This window comes from Perna viridis, chromosome 4 (assembly GCF_037379345.1).
Source record: "Perna viridis isolate PV_CMFRI_1.1 ecotype Kerala chromosome 4, ASM3737934v1, whole genome shotgun sequence".
Lineage (NCBI taxonomy): Eukaryota > Metazoa > Mollusca > Bivalvia > Mytilida > Mytilidae > Perna > Perna viridis.
This window is the reverse complement of record NC_142448.1, coordinates 8,160,597-8,186,671: the sequence shown is the minus strand read 5'-3', so window position 1 is coordinate 8,186,671 and position 26,075 is coordinate 8,160,597. Positions and strand designations below refer to the sequence as shown.

General features: G+C 33.9%; 2 protein-coding genes across 4 annotated transcripts in view; one reads left to right on the top strand and one right to left on the bottom strand.

Moving 5' to 3' along the window:
• Positions 1 to 1,090: 1,090 nt before the first annotated feature.
• LOC148618722 (uncharacterized) lies at positions 1,091 to 3,867 on the bottom strand. The gene has a single exon (XM_088577903.1). The coding sequence runs from the start codon at positions 3,716 to 3,718 to the stop codon at positions 1,226 to 1,228; it is 2,493 nt and encodes an 830-aa protein (XP_088434029.1). The 5' UTR covers positions 3,719 to 3,867; the 3' UTR covers positions 1,091 to 1,225.
• Positions 3,868 to 7,799: 3,932 nt separating this feature from the next.
• LOC148618721 (annexin A4-like) overlaps positions 7,800 to 26,075 on the top strand; it is a 35,763-nt gene continuing 17,487 nt past the window's right edge. For 2 of the 3 annotated variants that reach the window (XM_088577898.1, XM_088577899.1), the window contains exons 1-6: positions 7,800 to 7,891; positions 10,693 to 10,825; positions 16,023 to 16,118; positions 16,346 to 16,360; positions 19,649 to 19,771; positions 22,979 to 23,335. In XM_088577898.1, coding sequence (XP_088434024.1) covers positions 10,694 to 10,825; positions 16,023 to 16,118; positions 16,346 to 16,360; positions 19,649 to 19,771; positions 22,979 to 23,335 — 723 coding nt within the window. In that variant the 5' untranslated portion in view covers positions 7,800 to 7,891; position 10,693. The remainder of the gene's footprint in view (positions 7,892 to 10,692; positions 10,826 to 16,022; positions 16,119 to 16,345; positions 16,361 to 19,648; positions 19,772 to 22,978; positions 23,336 to 26,075) is intronic. The other variant, XM_088577900.1, reaches the window with a different exon arrangement.

Below are 26,075 nucleotides of genomic sequence, written 5' to 3'. Positions count from 1 at the left end.
TACATACATGCATTAATAATTGCAAGGTAATACGAACATATTAACTAACATAGTAACAAATATTAAGTTTAATTTGACTTGCTACCTAGCTATAATAAACATAACAAACGAAAACCGAGCTTTGAAGCATTTAGCCAATTTATCAATTTATTTCTACCGGCCAGAAGATACCCATTGTGTAAAAAGTAACGAAATATGAACGATTACATTTTCATGAGAAATTGACTGCAAAGTAAAAGGTTTGCACAGTAGGAGCCCAAAATAAAATTCTAAAACATAATCAATGCACACAGAGAAAAATGTTAATGACAAAAATGATATGTAACTAATTTCGGGGGTATTGTATTCATTATTTTAATTGTTCACTCAGTGCTATTTTGAATATGCAAATTAAATTCACACGTCAAATAATGACAAAGATTCGAAGGTCTCGATTTCTCCCTAATATGATTATTGTTTTCAGGGTTAAAAAAAGCGAAAGCATGTACTCCAGACGGTTTTTCTCACTATCCGATAAAATACTAAATGTAACTGAACACACTTAAAAGTCTTGGTTACAAAAATGTAATCGATAATATTATATTTCGAATGTACCATGCTATATTTCTTCTACCGTACATGTTACTGAATAAGCGTTTGCAAAAACCACGTAAAATAGAGATGAAGAAAGTATCAACTGTTTGTCAGCGGGACCTTGCACCACAAAAAAAACTTTCCTCAGACAAGACAGCAACCATTTCATTTTCGGCAGGGGGTTATGATTTTTTTTTTTAAATTTGTTTCCAAATTTTTGAGAAAAAAAATTCGCCAGCAATGTGAGAGAAAAATTTGCTTTACTCCAAGCATTTTTGAAGAAAAAAATGTCTTCGTCTTATCGCGAAAAAGAATTAATCGGTTTTCCGCGGAAACAAATGGTTGCTGTCTTATTAAGAAATTGTGTTGTCTATATACATGGTTAAGTTTGTTATTAACAAAATTTGGTGTCTCGATACCATAGTAGTATCTTGATCAATCATTTGTAATATTAAAATGATCTAAATGTAAGGACGGACAGAGGAATAAGCAAAACAATTGGTGTTGTAGATTGGACGCAAAACAAGCTAAACAATCAATATTGCAGTCTTCATACGCAACTAACAATGTTTTGAAGACCCATTTTTCATTGCAAACTTGCCCTAAAAATAATTTATGAAAATTAAAAATTCCTTGCAGATAAAAATGACAATCATAACAAAAAGCTATACATCGGTTTACCCTCGCTATCATACAAGTTCTGACTACCCCTGTCATCCGCACTTGTGGCGCCGTCTTCTACGTGTCCGCCGACAGACGACGACGATGCTTCCGGAGAGTCTTCCTCGGAATTGCCTGAGCTAAGTTCAAGGTCAGATTGTCTTCTCGATGCCGAACTACTTCCTTGACCTTTCAAAAGAATGTCCTTGAGTGGAATTGCACTATAATCTGTCGGGGATTTGAGTGGAGATTTTATTTCTTCATCATTTTCAGATGAAGGAGTCAATGGTAAACTGAAAGATCCCCGGCCAGTTTTTGGCTTTACAGCACTATGTGATAAAACACTAGATATTTCTGAACACATTTTGTTCGTATCAACGGACGAAGTATCGAGAACTGAATCTTTGATGTTGTCATTCTTTATCACTGGTCCGGCGAAAGTCTCCTTTGTTAATTTGGCACGGGGATACCGGAATCTTGGAGGCTGTATATTATGAACATAATTACTAGAACTTTGGCTCAGTATGGTTTCGAATGGTTCGGAAGAGTTTCGGTTTGTATGACTTGATTCATTCACATCATCTTTTCCTTGTCCTGTTTCGAGAATTTTTAGAGCGGCAAAATGTGAATATGGCAAGGTTGCACTTTTTGGACGTTCTTTGTTCCCATTTTGTCTAAGAGAACTTGTCCTTGGTGGTTTTGGTGGCGGTTTTCCTGGTACACTAGGTGTTCTAGAAAAACTCTTACTTGCTTGTCGAAATGGCAAATCTGTATTTTTAACAATATTGCCGTTATCGTCATTTTCATCGTAACTTAGCTGCCGGGAAGAAACTGATTTACCACGAGCAAAATCACGTTCTCTGCTGTGTTGGAAGCTCTTTGACCTTTTTGGTTTTGCGTCAACAGTCTCTCTAATTACATCAGTTTGACGTGAAAATTCTTTGTACACCACACCCTGTGGATCTGAAAGACCTGAACAGTATTTTTCAAGAAGACTTTGTTTCTCATGCTGAGACAAACATGTAGCGAAGTTCCCATCATTTTCTGCATCGGAATTTTCCTGACTATGAATAATCAAATCATTCGAAAGTTTACGTGCATGATCTACGATACTATTACTATTCTCCGATAAGCTACTTAAGGTACAACCCGTTGCAAACGTGTCTGATAATAAGTTGGAAACACCAGAATTTGGAGAAGTTGGTGACTGTATCGCGGCTGACAAATAAAGCAACGCCTCCTGTTCGGCGTCTATCTCTTTCAGTCGTGTAGTGTCCATGTCATGAGCTAATTGATCAATTGAATCCTGAGATGGCTGCGATGCCGACCCAAAAATCACTTCATTGTCGAAAAAGGAATCGGTTGCGGTAACATTTCGCTCTTTTTCTCCTACAACCTCCTCATATGGTGGTAGGCCCTCCATGTTGTTTTGTAGAATTAAGTGTTCGACACTTTCCTCGCCGTGGCTATTGTCATTTACACCACTAATGCTCATTGCAATTGCTAAACCAGCAGTTTGTTCAATATTCAGAGATTCCTCGCTTGGTGCAGTAATGTTATTTGGTTTATTCGCATATCTATCGGGGCTTTTGTTTCTCACAGATTGAGTTCGGTTGTCCCTTTCAGTTGAACTATGCCTTTCGCGGTCAAGTGAACTACGTTGGTCTCTGTCTGAGGAATGTCGCCTATCTCTATCGGAAGACCGTCGCCGTTGACTGTTCGACAATTGTCCCTCACTTGAAATTCGTTTGCTGGGTTTCTTTTTATCAGACCTGTCTGACGAACGATCTTTATGTCGTTTTTTATCCCCCCTTTCTTTGTCTCTAGAATGATGACCCCTAGAACCTGTAAGTTCGTTTTCATTGGTGGACTCTTGTTCACATGGCGGTCCTGAAGTACTCGGTGCTTCATTTGCTCTTCTATGTCTAGATAGAAGCGGTGCCGCACTAGACTGACTTTCTCTAAGATCCCCACGACGGAGATTACTGCCCTCCTGACCAGGTTCTACTGGAACAGACTGGCGTTTTGGTTTCGGAGGACAACAAACGTGTTTGACACATATTACTGCACAAATAAGAGACAACACGAATTGTAAAGCACTGGTTCCAATCAACATGCCATGAATCATTTTAGTATTTGGATGTCGAGGTGCTGTTTCAGGGTAGAACCGGCTTTCAGAAATAACACCACCACAGGACAAGGCGACGACAGCCAGTGAGGCAAGGCATGACATTACGGCCAGTACCATGAATGTCTTGACTACACATACACCTCTGGTTTGAGAGGCTGTTATACCGAACAGTCCGCACAATATAATGACTCCACCACACCATATCCCTGATGCAACGAAATGTCCCCATATCTGATTGACTAATCCTATTGCCGACAGAGCAATACTGGCAATGCCGACTATGACAGATACAATGGAAACTGCTAATACCTTGTAGGTCGGAAAGTTAAATAATAATCTCACACGTAGAGACATTTCACAACGAAAACATCCTTGATCAACCCCTTGATATTGTCACAAATCACATAAGACATTGTCATTGATTTATACAACCTTCCTCAGCTGTCGTCAGAACACAGCTCATATAGTTTATGTATCGATTGCTTATACCTGTCATTTTAAAAGAAATTCTTCTTAATTCCATTTTCATATTATAAATAACACGCCGCTAAGTATTTGTTAATAATACACTAAGTCGGACGCATGTTCATAATATTTTTCTTTAGTCTTACTACCTATTTGCCTGTAGGAAGCACACATGTACTTATTGACAGTTGTAAACATTTCACCTGTGCAGGTAAATCTAAACGACTAGTGTCAATAACGCTGAACATGATAGGCTACATAGTAAGACTGTAACCAATAGAAAGTCGTGTACTGATTATTGTACTTAAAGATTATGCTTATGTCCGAAGGGCATTTAAAAAATACAGAGTACAATAACTTTTCTTGGAGAAAATGAAAAACAGAATGTTTATGTGTTGAAAGACAGACACGTATTTGTAGATCTAGTTGTTTCCATAAAACATAACTGGTTTCTGTTAATAAACTCGATTGATAACTTTGCATACGGCATTGCATTGTTCGTGCGATGAACAGTTTCGTTCTCCATTCCACTTACCTTTCAAATTCCTGCTATGACAAGCTAGAGTTTTAGTGAAAATGACGATAACGCATGTTTAAAAAAAATAATTGAAACTCGAACTGCGACCGAATTGTTCGCCAGAGGATCGCTGATTTACAATTGACAATGTACATGCACAAAATGTTCTAGCGAATAGGCTTAAATTGATAGTTGATTTGCATTGCTCTCTGGAAAATTTAGTTCAAATAATCGCTTCTTTTGTGAAGTATACAAGGAATCACTCTTCACTTCAACACACACATGTTTTCCGCAATAAAGTTTATTAAACAGAAAAACAATATTTGTTTTATAGAAATTAAGCTTTTTGTCTTATCACATTTGTCAAAGCTAAGAAGCCTATTGGGCATTTTATTCGTTTTTACATTAAACAATAGGTTGCAGATTATTCACATTCTATTTTGATGGTCCAATAATGATATAAAAAAAAGTCTGAAAATCTCAGGATAAAAAGCTCTGACAAATAATGTTTTAGTTGCATGTGTCTTAGTCCCATTTTAATCCAGCAATATCCTGAATATCAGACAAGTTGAACAATAATAAACGAAAGAAACCAATGTTAAAAGATCAATAAAAAATGAACCGCTGAGAACGCCTGACAATGTAGCTACGGAAATGTAACTCTTGATCGAATACAACTTTTTCGCACATATTCATTCTGTATAAAAACATTTTCAGTGGAATTGTTATTGATCTCGCTAAAAGATATTTGTTCTGATATCACGCTGATGATGCTGTGATGGCTGTATCAGCTGATTACTTACACGAATAAGCGTTTAATATATTTCATGAGTACTGCAACATTTGGAGACTTATAGTAGATGTACAAAAGACTAAAGTTATCTTCTCAAAAGGAAATTCGTCTCGTAATTTACGATTTGTATTCAATGATTGTCAAAGAATTTAAGTATTCAGAAACTTATATAGCTGATAGTGTCAAATACCTGAAGAACTATACTGTACAAAAAACAACAAATGCTTTGTACGAGGTCTTGCGAAAGGAGTGCATGCAAGGAAATATCATTTTGATTTTTTTTCAATACGCTTGATAAACCTGTATTACTTTATGAATGTAAAACCTTGGGTTTGAATAGTAATTCATCAGAAAGGGTGAAATTTTAAAAAATGTTACTGTTAGGGCTTAAAACGACAACACCGACATCTGTGATGTATGGTGTACTAGGACTTGACCCACTAAATTTTGACATCAAAGTTAGAAGGGTATCGTATTGGGCTGGAATATTAAATGGAAAGGAAAATAACTTTATATCATATTGTATAAATTGTTGCTTAATATTCAAATGTTGGATGAAATATTCAAAGAGCATCCTAAATGAGTGTAGCATATCTTACATATGGGATCAGAGAAGTAGATTAAACCTAGATTCTAACAATAACATTAGAAGACCAGTTTAAACAAGCATGGTATACAAACATCATGGATGCCCCTAAAACGCTAAATTATCGTATATCCAAAACAAACCATTGATTTGAAAAGTACTTCAACATTTTGGAAACTAAAGATATGTGTACTCTGGGTAAATTCAGAATGTTACATCACAAGTTGCAAACGTAATCGGGACGATGGAAACATGTTGTCGAAGGGAAAATATAAGATGTACCTTATGCAAAGAAAATGAAAATGGTGATGATTATCATTATATCCATCCTTAAATGTAAAATATTTAAAACCTTTCCTTACCTTAATGCCATTTCCCCTCGAGGAGTTTAGGGCTGCTGACAAGTCCTCTCCATAGATCTCTGTCCAGGGCCGATTAGATTGCCCGCGTCCATGTCTTAAATTCCATGCTGTCCCTCTCCTTTTCGACTGTTCGCCGCCAGTTCTCTTTTTGCCATCCTCTTTTACGTTTTTCTCCTGGTGTCCTTGTGAAGGCAATCCGTAGGTGTGCATAGGTATTCCTCCTTAAAACATGGCCTACACATTCCCATCTGCGGATCTTAATTTGATGGCCAATGGGTTCAACATCGGTTGTTTTTCTCAAGTTTTCGTCGGAAATCTTTGCAGGCCAGTAGATCTTAAATATTTTTCGAAGACACTCATGTTGGAATGTGTCAAGTACTTTCTCGTCCTCTTTGTCACCTTCCATGTCTCACATCCATATAAACGTATAGATATAACGTTGGACTTGAGGAGTTTTATCTTTGTCCTTCTGTTGATTTTGGTGTTACTCCATATTTTGTTCAGGTTGAAAAATGCTGTTCGTGCATGTCCTAGCCTTTTATCTTGATTTGTACCTCCTTTGTTACTGACTGTTGCACCCAGGTAGATAAAGCTGTCAACATATTCTACCTCCCTTCCCAATATTGTTATAGGTTGGTTATTCTTTTCGTTGATGCGCACTGCTTTCGTTTTTGCAGCATTTGTTTTTAGTCCTGTTGATGTTGCATAGTTGGTTGAATGTTCACTTTTCTCTGCATCTGGTCTTTTATGCTAGAGAGAAGGGCAATACCGTCTGCAAAATATAGATCAAGTTTTGTTGTCATTTTCCACCTTATACCAGTGTTCTTATCTGCATTGGTTTGTCTCATAATCCAATCAGTGATGAGAGGGACAAATAGCCTGACATGTTGCACCCTTGCTTTACACCTGATTCAATGTCGAACCATTCGTACACACCTGTACCATCAACAACTGTACATCTACTGCCTTCATACGTTTACATTATCTCGATAAGTTAAAAAGTTTAAAACATATAGGAGAAATTACGTAAATCGAAAGTACATTTCTAACTGCTATTTATATAAGTTTCTATCACAAATGAATATGCAGAAAAAATCTGTAATTTTATTGTAATCATCAACAAAGGGATGAAATAAACAGCGTAAGAGAAAATCAGACATAATTATATACCTATAAACACTATAACGTCTGTTATTCAAGAGAAGCCAACCTTTTGTTAATGATTCTAATAAAATTACACAACTACACATAAAAGCTTTAGTTAAGCCTTTAATCTTTGAAAGTCCAAGCTACTCTGCGTGTTCAACAGGGATTTATAGGAATAATTTAATTTACTCTTTGTCCGGAACAAATAATTTATAAGGTATTACAAAAACAAAAACATACTTCAGGATTGTTGTGGGAATCACTGTTCAATACCGGGATCATTATGTAATGTTAGGGTTTTTTTTTTTGTTTTGTTGTGTAAGTAAATAATTATAACAAATATGAAGAAAAGGAGTTAATTTTTTTGTTGAATTCTATCGTTGCTAATGTAATATAGTGGCAGAAAAAAGGATGGATATGGTGGAACGTAAAAAAATGCATCAGTGTATTACCAAAATACAGAATTGTAAATACTTTCAGTCTTCAACAAGTGTAAAGAAAAGCACGTTATTGTTAACTTCATTTTTGATTTTAGTCTTTGGTAATAAGCCATCTCGGTTTTACTCAGATTCACTTCCGGGGAAAAAATATTGTTGACATATGAGTGGACATTTCGAAACTTTAATTTAGCTTTCACATTTTCAGACGAGAAAAAGAAGTAAGTCATGACGTTCAATTTCTAAAATTAACTTTTTATAATAAAGACATTAGTTTGATACCCGGGGAGATATCGTATATTTACATTGTTTGCGGATGGAGAAGAACTTGTAGAACTAGAGGTTACAGACCACCAATTCAACCAATGAGCATTTGGAACGTAGGCAAAAATAGTCCTACGCAGAAATTACCCCTGTTCCTCATAGTGCTGTGAAAAAAGTTCTCACCTTATTTAAAAAATTTAAACGGTTTCTGAAAGGAAAAACATTTCTGTACATTTTATAGGTGCATTTTGCTTCTTGTGATGTGAAGCCTAATCTCCATAATGATTTTTAAGTATACCCCTATCTTGTGAAAACACTGGGATTTCCCATGCTATTTATAGACCCTTCACTTCCGGTGACCAGTACTGCACTGCAAGTCTGCTAACCCCACATGCCATTCTGAGGATTGTGAGCTGACATATGTAGAATCATGCTGATATATAGTCCTCTGCAGGTTAAAGTTAAGGTAAAGTCCAGAGAAGCCATTGAATATTGTAAAATTAGCATTGAAGCCTATGGAAAGTGGAATTAGTGGTTTTTAGCCTTAAGCTGAAGCCATGGCAAAATGAAAAGTTTCTTGAAATAGCTTTAAACTACTTGAAGATCTTGTTAACTTTGCCATGAGAGGAATACACTACAAAAATCCTTCAAAATATGCATTTTTTTAAGTTATAGGTCCAAATTACGGAAAATTGGTCTTTTTGGCTGATTTTTATGTCCTATCTTGTAAAAAGTGTAGAAAATTTAGTAAAAATATCAAATATTAAACTTTGAGGGCTATATTTACCTAAATATGGTGGTAATAAGCACTTGAAATCAAGTTTTGTGTAGATTTGAGCAAAAATTAGGTTAGAAATGAGGAAAAACTCACTTTCATTACTGCGGTTAAGGCCATATCAGCATTCCCCTATGGCAACATGGAAAATCCATTATTGAGTACTTTTTTTGCTTTAGGTGCCCTTTACTGGTCATGTTTTAATGTGAAAACACTGTATTTACAAATTTAAAGCCAAATATATCACCTTTTGTGAAAATTTAAAGATTTAGGATTTTTGACATGTGATCAAGAAAAAGGGGGAGGCATGTCAGAAATAAATTTTTAAAAATAGACCAATTTCTCAGAAAATGATTACTTTTAAAACTATTTCTTCATTAATATTGTTAAAAAACAAGTTGTGATTGATACTTTTTATTTGAAAAGTCAGAAAAAGTTCTTTGCAAATATTTAATGCATTTAAGTATGGTAGAGTATTGTCACTTTTTTGCTCGCACAACTTGGTTACCCTATATTTAAAAATCAAATATTTAAAAAAGTGCTTGTCACATTTCACTGAAACTTTGCAAATGCATTCAGTATGTGTGTAGGAAGATACCTGTATAGTTATTTATTTTTTCTAAGACAAAAAGTGACTCTTTAGGTTACAGACCACCAATTCAACCAATGAGCATTTGGAACGTAGGCAAAAATAGTCCTACGCAGAAATTACCCCTGTTCCTCATAGTGCTGTGAAAAAAGTTCTCACCTTATTTAAAAAATTTAAACGGTTTCTGAAAGGAAAAACATTTCTGTACATTTTATAGGTGCATTTTGCTTCTTGTGATGTGAAGCCTAATCTCCATAATGATTTTTAAGTATACCCCTATCTTGTGAAAACACTGGGATTTCCCATGCTATTTATAGACCCTTCACTTCCGGTGACCAGTACTGCACTGCAAGTCTGCTAACCCCACATGCCATTCTGAGGATTGTGAGCTGACATATGTAGAATCATGCTGATATATAGTCCTCTGCAGGTTAAAGTTAAGGTAAAGTCCAGAGAAGCCATTGAATATTGTAAAATTAGCATTGAAGCCTATGGAAAGTGGAATTAGTGGTTTTTAGCCTTAGAAGACAAGTTCAAGCCGTAATCCGCATCCTGTTTAAAGATAAATTTTACATTAGTTTGACACATATACATTTGTAAATAAGAAAAAAAAGTAATATCAGTTAGGTGAATTCTTCCGAACAAATGTCATTTAATAAATGGTGCTATTGTCAAATCAGGCTGTGGCTACAACAAAAACCTACTGCTGGTATATTATTTTGTTGACTACCAGAAGTAAAATATCTATATTGAACCTGTTTGTATTGGGCCTGTATTTCCATAATGGTCTAGGTGATGTTCTAACCATTAGTATTATACATAACTAAATACACATTATGTATGGAGTTATGTCATGAAGCCAGTAAAATTACTAAAAAGATGCTGAGTTTACTCTACCCAATTTAGTATGGATGACTGACATGCATAATTGCAGTGAGATATGGTTTTGAAGGATTGTACATACATGTGTGTATTACTGATGTACATACTTAAATAATGAATGTAGCATTCAAACTGGTTTTAAACCAGGAAATTCATCTGGGACTCACCCTTCCAAAAAGTGATGAGTCCCAGTACTCATCTTGTAAAATCCCTAGTGAGAACCCTGTTCCTCTCAGAAGTACAATGTACCAACTGAGCCTGCCCAGAAAATTAGCACAAAAGGGTGGTAGGTGAAATTTGCAAGAGGATGGAACAAAGTTACTGTAGAAAGTAGTTGTTATGACAAACCAATCCTACTCTAACTTGATCGGGGACTGATCTAGGGATTGATGAATAATAACCAAACCACCAGACTTTTGTTGAGTATACATTTTTGTAATTATAGATATGTGATTTATCTTTCTTTAGAAAATGCGAAGGTTCACAGTAAATAATATTAAATCTCTCTTTAGAATGAGCTATCCATATGGTGGAGGAAATCCAGGATATGGACCACCTGGTGGAGGCTACCCCCAGCAAGGAGGGTATCCACAAGGACCTCCTCAACCAGGTTACCCCCAACAGCAGCCAGGCTATCCTGGTCAGGTAGGTTTGATTATTATAACAAACTCTTCTAATGTACATTGTAGACAGGTAAACTTCCTTGTTTTAGTGTTATCAACAATGTCAAGTTTACAAATGTAAGTTTACCAGCTTAGAGAGGCTTTGTTTTTAGTCTATACCTTTAATTCTGTTGTTTTCAATTCAGTTGGAAATAAATACATATACTTCTTTAAAGTAGGTAACAATGGTATATATATACATGTATAGTAAATATGATGTCAGTCTTTACATCCTTCATCTATCATTTAGTTTGTCCATCTCACTTTTGTATCCTGAACTTCTCCTATAGCAATTTATGATGATTTTTGAATGAAATTTGTGAGGAATGCAATTATTATTATCAATTTTATCTGGATGGGTTATGAATTTCATAAAGCCTAACATGATACATAAGAGTTATTGATGCAGTACATTTGTGGCTTCAAAGCCAGTTCATGATCATGTGAGTTCTGGTATTGTGACCTAATAAAATTGTAAAACAACAACTTTCTGCTTTGTTGATTTATATGTATGGCTTCAATTTCCTCTTGTTTTTTTTTTTAATTTTAAAGTTTTTTTGTTTTTTTTTCACTTGAATGTAAATTTGTATCTGAATATATTACAATATATATGTAACTTCATTAAAGACACTTCTGATACTCCAGTACATGTTATTAATCTTTTCCTTTCAATAGGAAGACTAAAAATGTTTCAACAAATTGTTGCAACTCTTTCCTTTCCTTGAAAATCATTTGAAATTGGACTTAAACATTAGTTTTAATAAATTTAGCTTCTATCTAACCTCAAGCTATTACCCCAAGATGTACAAATATACTCTGTTGTGACCAGCAATTTTTTTGTCTTTTGTTTCCACATTAGCCAATAAAAATTTTGGGTTTTTAAAAAAAAAAAAAGACCTGGTTAATACATGTGATACATGTAATTATGTCATGAAGCCAGCAAACCAGAATAAGTTTGTTTTCAAATAAAAAAAGATGCTAAGTTTACACAGTTTGATATGGATGACATGCAATAATTGCAGTAAGAATGGTTTTGTTTGATTGTAAATAGGATACATGGGAAATGATAATTACATATGCACTGAAAAATCCTTCAAGCTAGTTTTAAACCAGGAAAAGGGATGGGATCTATTAAGTTTATCTGAGACTCACATTTAAAAAAAATTAATGAGTCCCAGGACTCACCATGTAAAAATCCTAGTGAGAAGTCTGTTATGTACATCTAGATTTAACCCTTTTGCTGCCACAACAAAATTCCAGAATTCTATGTTCAATGCCAAGGTTTGTTTTGAACGTTGTTGTTAAGGTAATGGAGGTTTAATGACGTCAACAATAGAACAATAGCAGATCCAGTTATGCTGGATGGATACAGAATAACGAAGAAATTGATTTCCCATCACCCGCCCGGTGAACCAGACCTAGTTGTGTTATCTTTGAAAAAAAAAAAACCAACAAAAACGTTTTAGTCATATAAAAATAAATTAAAATAGGGAAATCATTTTAAATTAAAATACTAAGATAAAGAAACATTTCTTATGAGCTGAATGTCTGATATGATTTTTTTTGCTGGTTGGAGTTTTAAGTCCAATTACCAAAATGCGCCAGATTAAAAATGCAATTATAAGAAGTAGGAGCGGACTGAACAATATTTTATGTGAACTCAGATAATGTGTATAGGTACATGTAGCTGCCTTATAGGGAATAGTTTTGCTTTAAGGGATCGACGATTTCTAGATTTTACTTTAGGGGCCGTATCCACAAAATGCGTATTAACAGTCCATCTTTTCAAGACAGACGCTTATATATAGATGATTTATTTGTGCTGATTTTAAGATTTTAATATTTTTGTTTGTTAATGTTTTCTTCCTTAATCCTGCAAATTATATACAATGCTAAAAAGTCAATTTGAGAAGAATTCTTCATTGGTTTCCTACAATAATGAGAGGCTAAATAATGCCCAATTTTAATTTAGTGGACCCACAATCTATATAAGAAACAAGGAATAACCGTGTGTATGGTATTTCTAAAGTTTCTTTTGAAATTGCATTGCAAGTACCATTATTATTAACGTACAACAATAAATCAACGTGTGTGCAACATGAGATTGGTCTTCTAAAGTAAAGTAAGGTCCATGAAGCAGTTTAACCCAGATTAGTTGGAAAGCTGAACTCTGACTCAGTGCAACAAAGGATGGAAATCTAATGAGCCAAATTTGATATTTATACAACATATAATAGAGGACAGGAAGTTGACTTGACCAAGCATAAAACGAAGCAAGGATATTTATCATTTCGTATCTTTAACACCATTAAATATTTACAGCTTGGGTTTTAAAGTTTTGTTACATTATGAATTGAAGAAAAATAAATCCTAGTCCATATAAAACTGCAAACAGCACCGTCGCTTCTAAAAATATCAATATACATGTATTAAATTCGTCCTCTGACAGGTTTTACCTGTCTCATATTAGCTAAAGAGATATTTTTCTGACCGAAAATCAGATCAGAAAGTTTTCATAATTGTCCGATGTTGTACACTTTTCTTTCATAGTGTAACAGTACAAGAGTCCTAGCACCATTATCGGCTGTCACTCCTGTATGGTGGAGTGAAGTGGGCATGGAACACTAGTTGTTCTTTGATTGACTCTTCCATCAAACTTTTTTTCTCTTTTTTTTTTCTCTTTGTTTTATTCTTCTTATTATATATATTTAGATTATAAAATACGTTTTTGAGGTTGCATTATAAAAGATTGTTTCAACCCTATATGGTTAAGCCAACATTGAACACCCTATATCACACTCCTATACCATATATACCACAGCCCTATACCCTACTCAGATTGGTAACAAATTTATTATATAATAATGAACACGGCATGTCAAAATCTATCACATGTATCAACCCTCAGTGGTCCTTGTGGTGATGTAGGAATACCATGTCTCTCACATTTATCTTTTCTGCAAAGCATAATTGAGGATCTCGCACAAGTTCATCTATTATCACATAAGCAAAGACTTCTTAACCATTGGCAAATTCAGGGGGTGCATAAGCAATGCAAACATCATCATGTATGTGCGGAAGATTGAATAATACAATTTTGAAATCTGTGTTTTTTATTCCCTGCGTATATGCAAGAGTAATCAAGGGAACCAAGGTTACAGCGGTAATCAAAAGAATGTAATCCAGGGACAAAGACCAGACATGGAAAACAGACATACACAACAAAGAACATAAGGTAACTAAATCATACATACAAAATAACGAGAGCATATGAGCAACTCGGACTCCACTTAAAACTGGGAGCATGAACCAGATGCATTGGTAGGGTAAGTGTCCTCTGCTTTTCTAGAAACACCCACCAAGTTGCTCATAAAAAGTCAAGTCCGGGGTAGTCAAACGAGGAAAGGAAAACTATGACCCGTTGAATAAATCAGTTTTCATGGTGCCGATGGATACACCATAACGATCCACAAGTTCATGATGATGACCTTAAAACTTCTGTAGTGATGACTTCAATCTTGCAGCAACATAACCCTGTTCCAGAAGCCTATTTGTTAGAGTTCTAGCATGATACAAAAAGTATGCGTAGTTTCAGCAAGCTCTGGCATGAACACTCCAGATGCAGGAGCTGAAGAGATGTTGCCACAGATAAAAAGAAAGTTGACAATTCTGAATGAAAAGTCATCACATTTGTTGTAAGGTTTGGTCAATAGTTTTCCTTTACCTTCGATTTCTAAGTGTAGGTCAAGATGTGAGGCTGACTTCACAGTGTCTGTAGTATCCTTTATCTCAAGTTCCTTGGGGTAGATGTGATGTATCAAATCCCTGAAATTAGGATTGTTTAAGGATAATACGTCATCTATATAGCGGAAACTGAGATTAAAAGATCTAGCCAAACGATATTCTTTCTTTTGGATCAAATCAGCTATAAAGTCAGCCTCATAAGAGTGAAGGAATAGGTCAGCAAGTAAAGGAGCACAATTTGTTCCATTGGAATGCCGACTGTTTGTTGAAAAACACATCCTCCACATTGGACAAATATGTTGTCGATTAAAAATTCCAGCATTTTGTGAACATCTTCCTCTGTCTATTTGGAAGATGATTTGGAATTATTGCTTACAAAGTATATGAAATCTCTACCAAGAACTATACCAAATACATGTTTAAAAAAAAAGTCAGCATATAATCAAGCAATAAGTCTTACAAAAAGGCAATCTCAGAGTCTTTATCAAATTCCTAAGATAAAACGTGTCTTTTCTTCTTATTTTATGTAACACAATTACTCGAGAAATGTAAATATTGCTTCTTTTTTTTCTATTCTTCCTGTTGGTATCCTCAAAGATCTATTATTTATCCAACAGTTTAACAAAAATCGTTGGAGTGATCTTATTCGAACTTAGCACTCCCTACCCCCACAAAAGAAAAAAAAAACAAAAAAATTAAAAAAGAAAAAAAAATTAACAATATACAAAACATTACTGAATACGAAACACAAACACTTATGACATGTACATAATAAAACATAAAAAAAAAGATAAATGAAATGACAAAGAAAAACAAATAACAATTATCTGAAAAACCACTGTCATACAGTTTTTGAAATATAACTCCCTCTTTAGCTTATATTTTCTTAATTACTAGCAGTTGTAAAAAATCCTGTTCCATATCAACAGTGTATAAAATAAAACTGACGAAAATTGGAATTGACACGTGCGCTGTTCCATATTGGGAGTTCAACGTCCCTATATTGTTGACATCGTTGGTAACATTGCTAAAATAACATCTGCTGAAAATCGGCCCTCTTGCACTAATATAGTATGTGTAGATCGGCCCAAAATCGGCCCTTCGGCATGGAAAGAGTTAAATACCTTTGGATGTACATGTACATGTATATTTAAACTTCCATAGGGTAGCACGGGTATCTTATTGACTGAAATTCAAGTTTATACTGGAGGTGTATATTGTGATTCACCATTAATTCTTTTTGATGTTAGTAATAACCTTCCCTTGTACCCCCACCCCCACCCCCCCCAAATGAAATTAAATGAAATATTTTGTGTGTATGTAGATATTTGTTGTAGTTAACCCATATTTTGGTCTTCATTGTGTTATAAAACATATTACAATAGTAAAAAAACTCTTTGACAAGTGTTTACTACTTCAAAATGTTTGTTTTATAGGTTGCTATGCCAACAGTAGAAAGTGCTTCTGCAGCTGCTTATGCTCCGGGCCCTGGAGGATATCCTGGGGGTCCTGGACAAGGATTAGGTTTTGATGTAAGTATATTACATATTTACAATTCTCAAGAACATTAATGTATATTCTAATCAGCTAATATTACAGTTACATTGATTTTTACATAAGAAATATAAAGAGTTAATTAGTTAATTTTGTTTTTTTTGGTGCATTTAGAAAATTAGTGTACAAGTTAGGAACAATGTAAATGCAATCTATGATAATCATATAAGATTATTTACATTTAACTTTTCTTTCAAATTTACAGGCAGTAATGTCTCAGGTTAAAGCATTTTGTGATGTTTTCATACCATCAAACAGAATTAGTACAATGTATCATGTTCCTATTATAAACATGGATAATTATTTATTTCTTTACAAACACATGTATTACATTTACTGGTTAAAATTTAGGCATTAAGTTCATTGGCTGTCCCTATGGGCAGATCAAGACAATTGTAACAAGGGAGAGTTCCAGGCTTTGATTTGCTCATTTTTGTTCAAGTTTTGCATAAAATGTTCCAACAGAAGGGGCGTCAACCCCCAGAACCACCTCCTCTAATTGGGATAGACCACAAACTGGGTCAGGTATGCTATTATTTACTTTTATAGGTTAAGTACATGTATAGTTCATTGTAAAAAGTTTCTGTTTGATGGTATGTTTTATGTTAGTTGTGTGTGAATTAATCTTTTGTTGTGCTTTCACCTCTTTTCCATTGGCATTATGTCCTTTTACATAGAACACATTTGTCATTAAAATCCTAGCCCATATCAATTTCAAGCATAACAGTTTAAGCTATTAAAATTAATCAGTGCTTTTTGCTTGAAAATTACTTCTTTTCCTTAAAGTTTGGTTTTAATATTTTTGAGTTTATAGAAGAGTTCACTTAACTGTGATATGTTATTGGTTGGCAAAAAATCCATTCAGGTGCTTGGTGTATCAACTTCAAATTATCATACCGTTTTCATTTTTATATGACTGCAATAAAAGAGGTTGTGTTATAATATATCATGATGATGTCGTCATTGTTGATTATTTGTTCTTTTCCGTGTGATAACTTCAGTTGTGGTGAACCAAATATCATGAAATTTTGATATACATGTATTGTTACTTGCTGCTAGAGAATGATTGCTCTTTAAAATGGGGTCAATGGCCCTACTGATCTGCAAAATAGGGGAAGACTGTATTTTTAAACTTTCATCTTATTTCAATGAATTTTTTGGGAATTTTTTCCTTTTCTTTGCTCTGTCAGTAACTGTTTTTTGAGATAATGGATTACAAAGTGATCCATGAAAGCACTCTGGAAGCAAATCTTTTTACTTAAGTTGAATTTCAAAATATTGTGCAATATTTTATCAAACTAATTGTTGTGTCCATAATGAATTGTAAGTCCATATGTTTTAGTGTGTTAAAACTAATATTGTCCAGGACCTAATCCAGAGGGAGAAATAAGTAAAAACTTCTCCTTGTTTGTATTACATAGTTAAAAATTTCTATGTTGTTATTTTTTAAACTGAATTGACATAAATCTTCTCCTTGTCATCTATGTCTAGGATACCTGCCAACTTTTGAAAATCCCCATGGGGATTTTTAGGCAGGATAACATCGAAATGGACTATTTCACGACATATTTCGAACACACCTTTTGGCAAATATACTGTACTGTTCAAAAATACGGAAAATGTAAAAAGAGATTGAATATTCTAAGGGAAATAACTGACTTTTTGAATAACCAAACATATGTAATTTTGTAATTGTTTACACATGATTTACACAACTTAGACCTGTTAGATTGACTGTGTTTATTAAATAACTTGTGCAGTGGAAATATGGAAATGATTGGCTGGCTATAAAATGGTAGTACATGTAGATCCAATTGGGATCCATTTTCTACTTGTCAATCATCATCACATAGCCTTGATCAGCTGATTGTTTCTGGATGATTATTTACCTGTCATAAATTTTTTCCCTTACCTGTTATGACAGCAATTCACACCTTTTGTTAAATTTATGGGTCTTCTAATCAAAGAAATGATATTAAAGATTCTGCATGATTTAATCAAGTTATAAAGATTTAACACATGTACTGGTAATTGGTCTATGTTATGTTGTTTATTTACCAACCAATTTTACACGTTCTGAGATACAAATTAATGAATATGACATCATGAATTAGATCTGCAAACTCTCCTGTGGAAGATGAACAAATATGAATTAAGCCAGATTTAATTGGGTACATTTAGATGAAATGGACATAATTATTTTTTTCAGACTGTGTCCATTGAATATTTGGTCAATAGTACATGTATACATGTGCATGAATATTGCCTTGAAAGGTGTGAACTTTTTATATAGTTTGATAACTCCTTGTAAAGTCTGAATAAAACTTACATAATATACATATACTCTGGTCCTACATCCCACGTAACTGGTTTTCAAAGGTATTTAGGACTAAAACAAATTGGTTTGGCCTTTTGAATTGTACAATGTATTAAGTTATGTTGTCCTAACTCTTATGACTCCTTCAAAAACCAGGCCAAAGACTAATTTTTTTACTGTTAGGCTTATTTAATCCCATTTTATTACCTGTACATGTACATAGGTTTGATTACTGGGGTTAGTTGGTATGCTAATTTGACACAATTCATCTGCATGTACAATGCACAGAGAAACCTGTCTAAACTGAACTTGTTTTAGACGGAAGCTAAATTTTGACAAAAGAATTGGCTCATCAAGTTTGTTTTTGGGTTAGAAATGACCAGAAAATAAGATACAGTAACTTAGACCCAAACTGTAATTTTGGCTGGATCCAATTTTGCAATTTAACTCTATGAATAAAGGTATCCAATTTCCGAGTTCTTTTTTTTTTCTTATCCATCAATATATTCTACTGGAGTTATCTGTGAAATATCTGGACTTGAATTTGCTGAGCTTTTATTTTAGCAATTTCTGCAAACCTTGCAAATACATGTGTATACCAAAAATTAGAACCTCATGAAAATTTTTTGCTTCACGGTAGTTGGTTTTGTCAGGTTTCTTGAATTTAGACATGTTTTACTGGTATATTTTTTTTTGTTATGTAGCACTAATATTAGTTGTTTGTTTTTGGTTATATCTCTTAAAGTCTGTTCAGGTAAAACTAGATAATGGTAGGAAGATCAAACTTTGCAGTACTACTCTATTATGTAGACCATTTTCTTCCTTAGGGGCAGAGCTGGGATTTTTCTTTGTTGAGATGTTTTTTCTTGCTCAAATAATTGAATATTTCAGCAGCAGACAGAGTTCAACATTTTTATTGTCAAGTGATAGGGGAAATACTAAATCATAACTTTTTCCCTGCCTATTTCTTAGTTTGATTAAGTATTTTCTTTAAACAAAGATCCTTAAAATTTTACTGATATAATTTTTGTTGCATTACTTGTAATTTAGATGTTCAGACCATACTTATCTGAAAGGTACATGTATTTCAGGTTTTGGAAGTCAGCTTATTTACTACTACATGTAATTGTTCACAGTGTACACATCATAATCTGTTGATATTTTTTAATACAATTTTTTTTTATATGACAGGGAGTTGGGGGCCCTCCGCAGGGTTCTGGATATGGCCCACCACAGCCAGCTCCTTATGGAGCACCACCAGCACCTGCACCAGCAATGCCATCAAGCTATGGACCTCCTCAGCCACAATATCAGGTAAGTAAAAGACAGTATAAAGAACTTAATCACAAAATTTAATTATTATTTATATAGGTGGGTATGAATGAAGATAAGAATAGAATCAACTATGGAGATTTTTGTTCTTAATGGAATAGAATGGTTGATATTTATGTAATGGCAAAATAAATTGTGGTGATATACAAATGTATGATGGTATGGCGCTGTTTTCGTCCTTAGACAACTGGTTTTCATGAGATAACTTCAGTATTAGTTGGTTGATCTTTATAAAATGTTCTAACAAACTTTCAAACCACAGAAGTAGGGTTAGTATTGATGTTGGGAATTATAGCCACAACTGTTTTGGAATTAGGGCAAAAAGGGGCCTAAAACAAGCATTTCATAGTATATAAAACTCCAGTAAAAGCATATAGGAATGTACATGATATTGTTTCACAATATTCTATGCCACAATGGTCAGATTAGGATTGATTCTGGGGGTAAAGAATTGAAGGTTGCAGAAATTAGGGGGCAAAAATGAAGGCAGGAATATGCATTTTCCGGATTTCCAGACATTAACTTGTTTAATTTTTGTCTGATTTTAAAAATTTATTTTTATTGGATTCCGTATGAAAATCCAACCCTGCATGCCTGCACCGTTCAAACAGATTTTAGATATCTCATACAGTTTTAGAATAAAAAGGGATCAAAGGGGCCACACCCCCAAATATCAACTTATTAGTCCCCTACCGGCTTTAGCCAAAGGGGACTTTAGATTTGCACTCCATCCATCTGTCTGTGTGTCTGTCAGTGCGGAAAAAAAATGAAGTTTTCCGCTTTTTTTCTAAACGCTTGCAGATATTGAGATATTTTTGGTGTCTGAGTCAACCTTGATGAGTTACAGATCAAGTTTACGTTTCATTATGCTTTGCTGATTTTTGTCTGAGTTATGGCCCTTGAACCTCGAAAATGTAACCAAAATTTGTTTTCCACACTTTTTTTCTAAATGCTTGCAGATATTGAGCTGATTTCTGGTATGTAAGTCTATCCTTATGAGTTACAGATCATGTCTACGATTTGTTCTGCCCCACTAATTTTTGTCAGAGTTATGACCCTTGAATATACCGAAATTTAAGTTAGTTTTCTGCACTTATTTTCTAAATGCTTGCAGGTATTGAGCTGATTTTTGGTATGTGAGTCTAATCTGTCCAATTGTCAGTGCATAAAACTTCGTAAATCTGCATCTGTTAAATGAATTTGGACATCTTTCTTGTCTTTGTCCATATCCAATCTTCTTTTCAAAATCAAGGTCATTTCCTCAGTTTGTTTTTTTTATACTAGATGATCCAAAGTAGTATTTGGGTCAGTGATATAAACAGCTGGTAGTGGACTATATATTTGTTTGCAGTATATTCAGAATGCTTGTTTATTTTCTATCTGATTTTGAAATTTTTTTTATTGGATTCCTTATGAAAATCCCTATCTGAATTTGTCAATTAAATTTCAGATATCTCTTACTGTTTTTGAGTTATAAGGGGTCATAGGGGCTACAAACAAAAAACTAAAAAAGTACTTTTTTTGTTTTTTGGTGAAACGGTCATAAGAGCCACATCCAAAAAATCTTCTTTTTAGCTCACCTAGCCTGAAAGGTCAAGTGAGCTTTTGTCATCACTTGCCACTTGTCGTAATCATTGTCTGTCATTAACTTTTCTTTAAAAATCTTCTTCTCTGACACCATTTAGTGATTATTATCAAACTTGTTCATCAGCATCCTTAGGGTATCCACTTACGAAGATGAAGCATAAAACAGGGTGCCATTTTCAGACCACAGGGGTCAAGTCACCAATTACTACATTATCTCAAAAGTTTAAAGAGATAATTGAAAATAAATGTGACTTTTCTTCTTCAGCTTGAAGTCTTCTCCAAAAGTCTGTTTTGGGTCAAAGTTGTCAGACAACTCCTTGTTAGAGGTATTGCCCTTGAAAGACGAAAAATGGTGGTTTTTGCAGTTTTCAGCCATTATCATGAAAACTTGAATAGGTGGAAAAACTTTTAATTGATGAAATGTTCCTTATGACAGGTCCTACAAAAGTCTTAAACGAGTCAAATTGTCTGAAGATTCCTTTAACAGTTCTTGTCTTTTAAAGGCAAACAAAGTTTTTTGCAGTGTTGAGCAATTTATATAGGAAAGCATGATCAATAGAAAAAAAAACTTTCAATTGATGAAATTATCCTTATGATAAGGCCTAAGATTGAAGTTGTCGGTCAAGTCCTTGCCATAGTAATTGCCCTTGAAAGGCGAAAACAACTTTTTTTTGCAATTTTTGGCCAATATCTTGAAAACTATGATAGATGAGAAAATAACTTTTAAGCGATAAAATGATTCTTATGATAAGGTCGTCAAAATTGTAGGATGACTTCTTGTTAGAATTATTACCCTTGAAGGACAACAATTGATCCAGGTGAGCAATTCAGGCATTTGGGAGCCTATTGTCAATTTTTGGTCTGATTTTGAAAATTTTTTAATTGCATTTCAAAATTTTGTGTTATATTGTGTTCAATATAACCCCAGTTTTTGTGGAGTCCGAGTTGCTCATTTACTTATGTTACTTTGTATGTATGATTTTAGTTACATAATGCTCTTTGTTGTGTATGTCTGTTTTCCATATCTAGTCTTTGTCCTTGGATTACCTTCTTTTGATTACCGCTATAACCTTGGTTCCCTTGATTACTCTTGCAAACAAGTTTTTTTTTGTGTCCATAATGAATTGTAAACCCCTAAGCTTAAATGTGTCAAAAACTAACATTTTGTTCACATTTTTCCCAAATCACTGCATCGTATGATGCTGCACTGCATGAAGTTCTCTATTAGATATGTACATGTAGTTGAAAATTGAACCAGTTTGAATGGTTGATTTTTAGATACAGAGTATATTACATCTATTGAAATTTCTGTTTCTGCATTTGTTTTAATGAACTGTTACCAGAACCTTAGTAAGATGTAAGAGGCATAATTTCTTCTGCTTTAAAGCAGAAATCTACTTTTTCAGATGTGGAATTTACCATCACAGTTCTTTTTATACTGTATGTGTACTTCTGTTTTCGACAATTTTGGCTATTTTGGTTTGCTCCTTCAAACCATTCTGAAACATGTTATGACTGCTTTTTTATGGATAAAGGTTAGGAAATAACATCATACCACATATATTCTTTTGAATATTCAAAGATTGTTTTTACATATTACAGAGTTCAACACCAGCCTATGGCTCAGCACCAGGTTATAATCCTGCTCCACAAGGTGCACCACCACCTGCACAACCAGGATATGGGGCACCACCCTTTCAGCCTGGCCATAACTCAATGCCAAATCAATCTTATGGAGCATCAGCCCCACCACCTGCTGGAGGGTCTTATGGTGCCCCTCCACAGCCTCAAGGTGGATATGGTGCCCCCACCTCACAACCTGGAGGATATGGTCAGCCTCAGCAGCAGCAGCAAGGATATGGTCAACCTACATCTCAGAATTATGGACAGCCACCATCTTCACAACAGTACGGATCACAACAGAAATCTCAACCTGCAGCTAATGCCTATGTACAGAGAGTAAGTATATCTTGTTGTTAGCTTCAATAACCAGGATATAGACTAGCCTTTCTTTACTTAGAGTATGCCAGTGGTAATAAAATGTTATCAGTTCAATGTTTTGTCAATACCTTGTTATCTTTTTATTGATATCATATATGTAAACTACCTATTTTTGTAATTATTTGAAGTTTTGCAGTTTACTGGATGATTCAAAACAGTTAGGAAGTCTTCCATCAGTAAATTCTTAAGCTACTGAAGTAAATTGATAAAGATGATCATACCATTAACATTATACCCTGTTACTGTACAGATTCAAGCAAGTTTTCTTCTTATATTTTAAAAGAATTGGCCTACTCATTCACTGAAACATACATTTGTGGGACAGCATAAAATTATCTGAAATTATAAATAAATAATATAGGATTCATATCTCTATTTGGTGTATCCTGATCTATTGCAGTTGACATTTACAGGGTCTTTTATTTCAGTGAGTTGGGCATTATAATTACTGTCATGTCTACATTTATTTATGGATAGCTAGTGTTATAAGGAAACAACAATGGCTATAATATATAGTTTAAGTTTGTCAATAAAGTAATAGTTTAGTTGATTGTTTATATTTTTGTCATTTGATTTGTCTGAGAAGATTCATTGAATTTGTTTTTTTTTTGCTAAAATGACCAAGTAGGTAAAAGATGTGGAGATGCCTGTACCATATTGATTGGAACTATCTGTTAACCAACATGCCAGTTCTAGTGTCCAGATACATTGTATAAATCATGAGCATACATTCATTATAATTATATTGAATTTAAACTCATTGTCCTTTCCTTGTTTCAAGATAAATGTAATGCAGATGATACTTAGGTTAGATTACATTTAGAATAATTACTTGAATTGATTCATTTGCTACAGGGTCCAATGGTATATTGTTTTCACCTAGGTCAATTACTAGCCTTAGATTGTGCTTGTGTTCTGTTTAAGTCCTATATTCTTATTTGTCTGGGGTTCACATTTTAATCTTTGCACTTTAATTATACCCCCTGCAAGCGAAGTTTTCACTCTGTCTGTCCTTCCATCTGGTCTGTCTGAATTGATTTTGGGGGTATAGACTTGAACTTTTCAGAAATTAGAGGCCATAAAGGGGGGGCCAGAAACATGCATTTTTCTGATGTCTAGACAATAACTTACCTATTTTTGGTCTGATTTCAACATTTACTATTTATTGGATTCCTTATGAAAATCTCTGCCTGCATATGTCAATCAGATTTCAGATATCTCTTACTGTTTTCAAGTTATGAGGGGTCAAATGGGTTACACTCCAAATATTTGCCTTTTTTATTTTTGGTCTGATTTTGAAAATTTTTTATTTGAATTTCAAATTTTTGTGATATATTGTGTCCAAAGCAGTTGTGTCTATAATGAATTGTAATTCCCTATGCTTAAGTGTGTCAAAAACTAATATTGTGTCCAAATTTACTGAACTCTTCGGGGTTGGACAACTGAAATCCTATCATGCTGTGCTCCACAAAGCTTTTTTTTTACTATGATTAAATTGCTCAACTGTACAAGGCAGATTAAAAATATCAATAACTCTTTTGACATGTATGTGATATATTCCTGTCCATCTGATTAATTGGATCCACGCAGCTACATGTACACGCATTAGTCATAATTTAAAAATTAAGCATCCCTTTTTACTTTATTTTATTTATGCATTTTGTGTTTTAGGTTTTTCCTTTGAAATGTTGCTACTTATTTATTATTCATGTTTAAATTACAGAATTTACATTGACCTGAGGAAATATTTCATCATGTAATTACACTTAGACTGTTGCTTTATAATAATTCATTGTAATTTGTACTATTAATAGGATCGTGCAAACAGCATATATATACTGATACCAACTCCCAAACAGTCACCAAAACAAAATTGATACATAAAGTTGTCTTTGAATTATCTCCCACTTCCATGATATATTGAATATTAGTCACTGGCACACTTACCGGTATATTTAAATCCCAGTCAGCTGTAGGACAAGGCTATTAGTGTATCGGAAATAAACTATACCTAGATAGAATCATGGTAAACTTAATTAATGTCTTTGTTTTTCTATTTATAGTAATTTCTTAGTATGATGATTTCAAAAACCTTGATTCTACTCAGATAAATTATTGAAATGTGAGAGATTAAAAGGGAAATCCTTTAAGTGGTGTTTAGTTACAGGTAACTGTTGGTATCCTGCATATGCCTACATGTATATTAACATGTACACATGAAATATTGATGTACCTGTAGATTTAAAAACATTTTAATTCAAGCATGTAGTATTGATGAATTATTTCTAAATTGTTTGACTGATTTGACAACCCTTCAGCTATAAACATGTGGTGGTGGTAAGGTGATGAGTTACTGAGATTACCAACTGTCAATCTGTTCACCTATGTTTACATTCTGTCCTCATCATTTTACACAGTATTATTGGTAAATGAATGATTATAGAGGAAATGTCAATTTGTGTGTCTACACAATTTTATTTATATATGGATTTTTCTATGAACTGTTCTATTGTCTGAACTGATGGATTCTGATTTTGATTTATTGATTAAGATCAAAGATTTGAAGTTAATTTATTGTTAAATGTGTTGAATGTCCCTTATCTTTTGTTGGTTGGTTATAGATAAGTACAACAATAGGATGTATTCAGGAAAGTCATCCATGTTCCTTATATCCTCTAAAATGATCATCGAATGTTTC

Excerpts from the sequence above, each read along its gene's own strand:
- LOC148618722 (XM_088577903.1), bottom strand. The coding sequence starts at position 3,718 with ATGTCTCTACGTGTGAGATTATTATTTAACTTTCCGACCTACAAGGTA.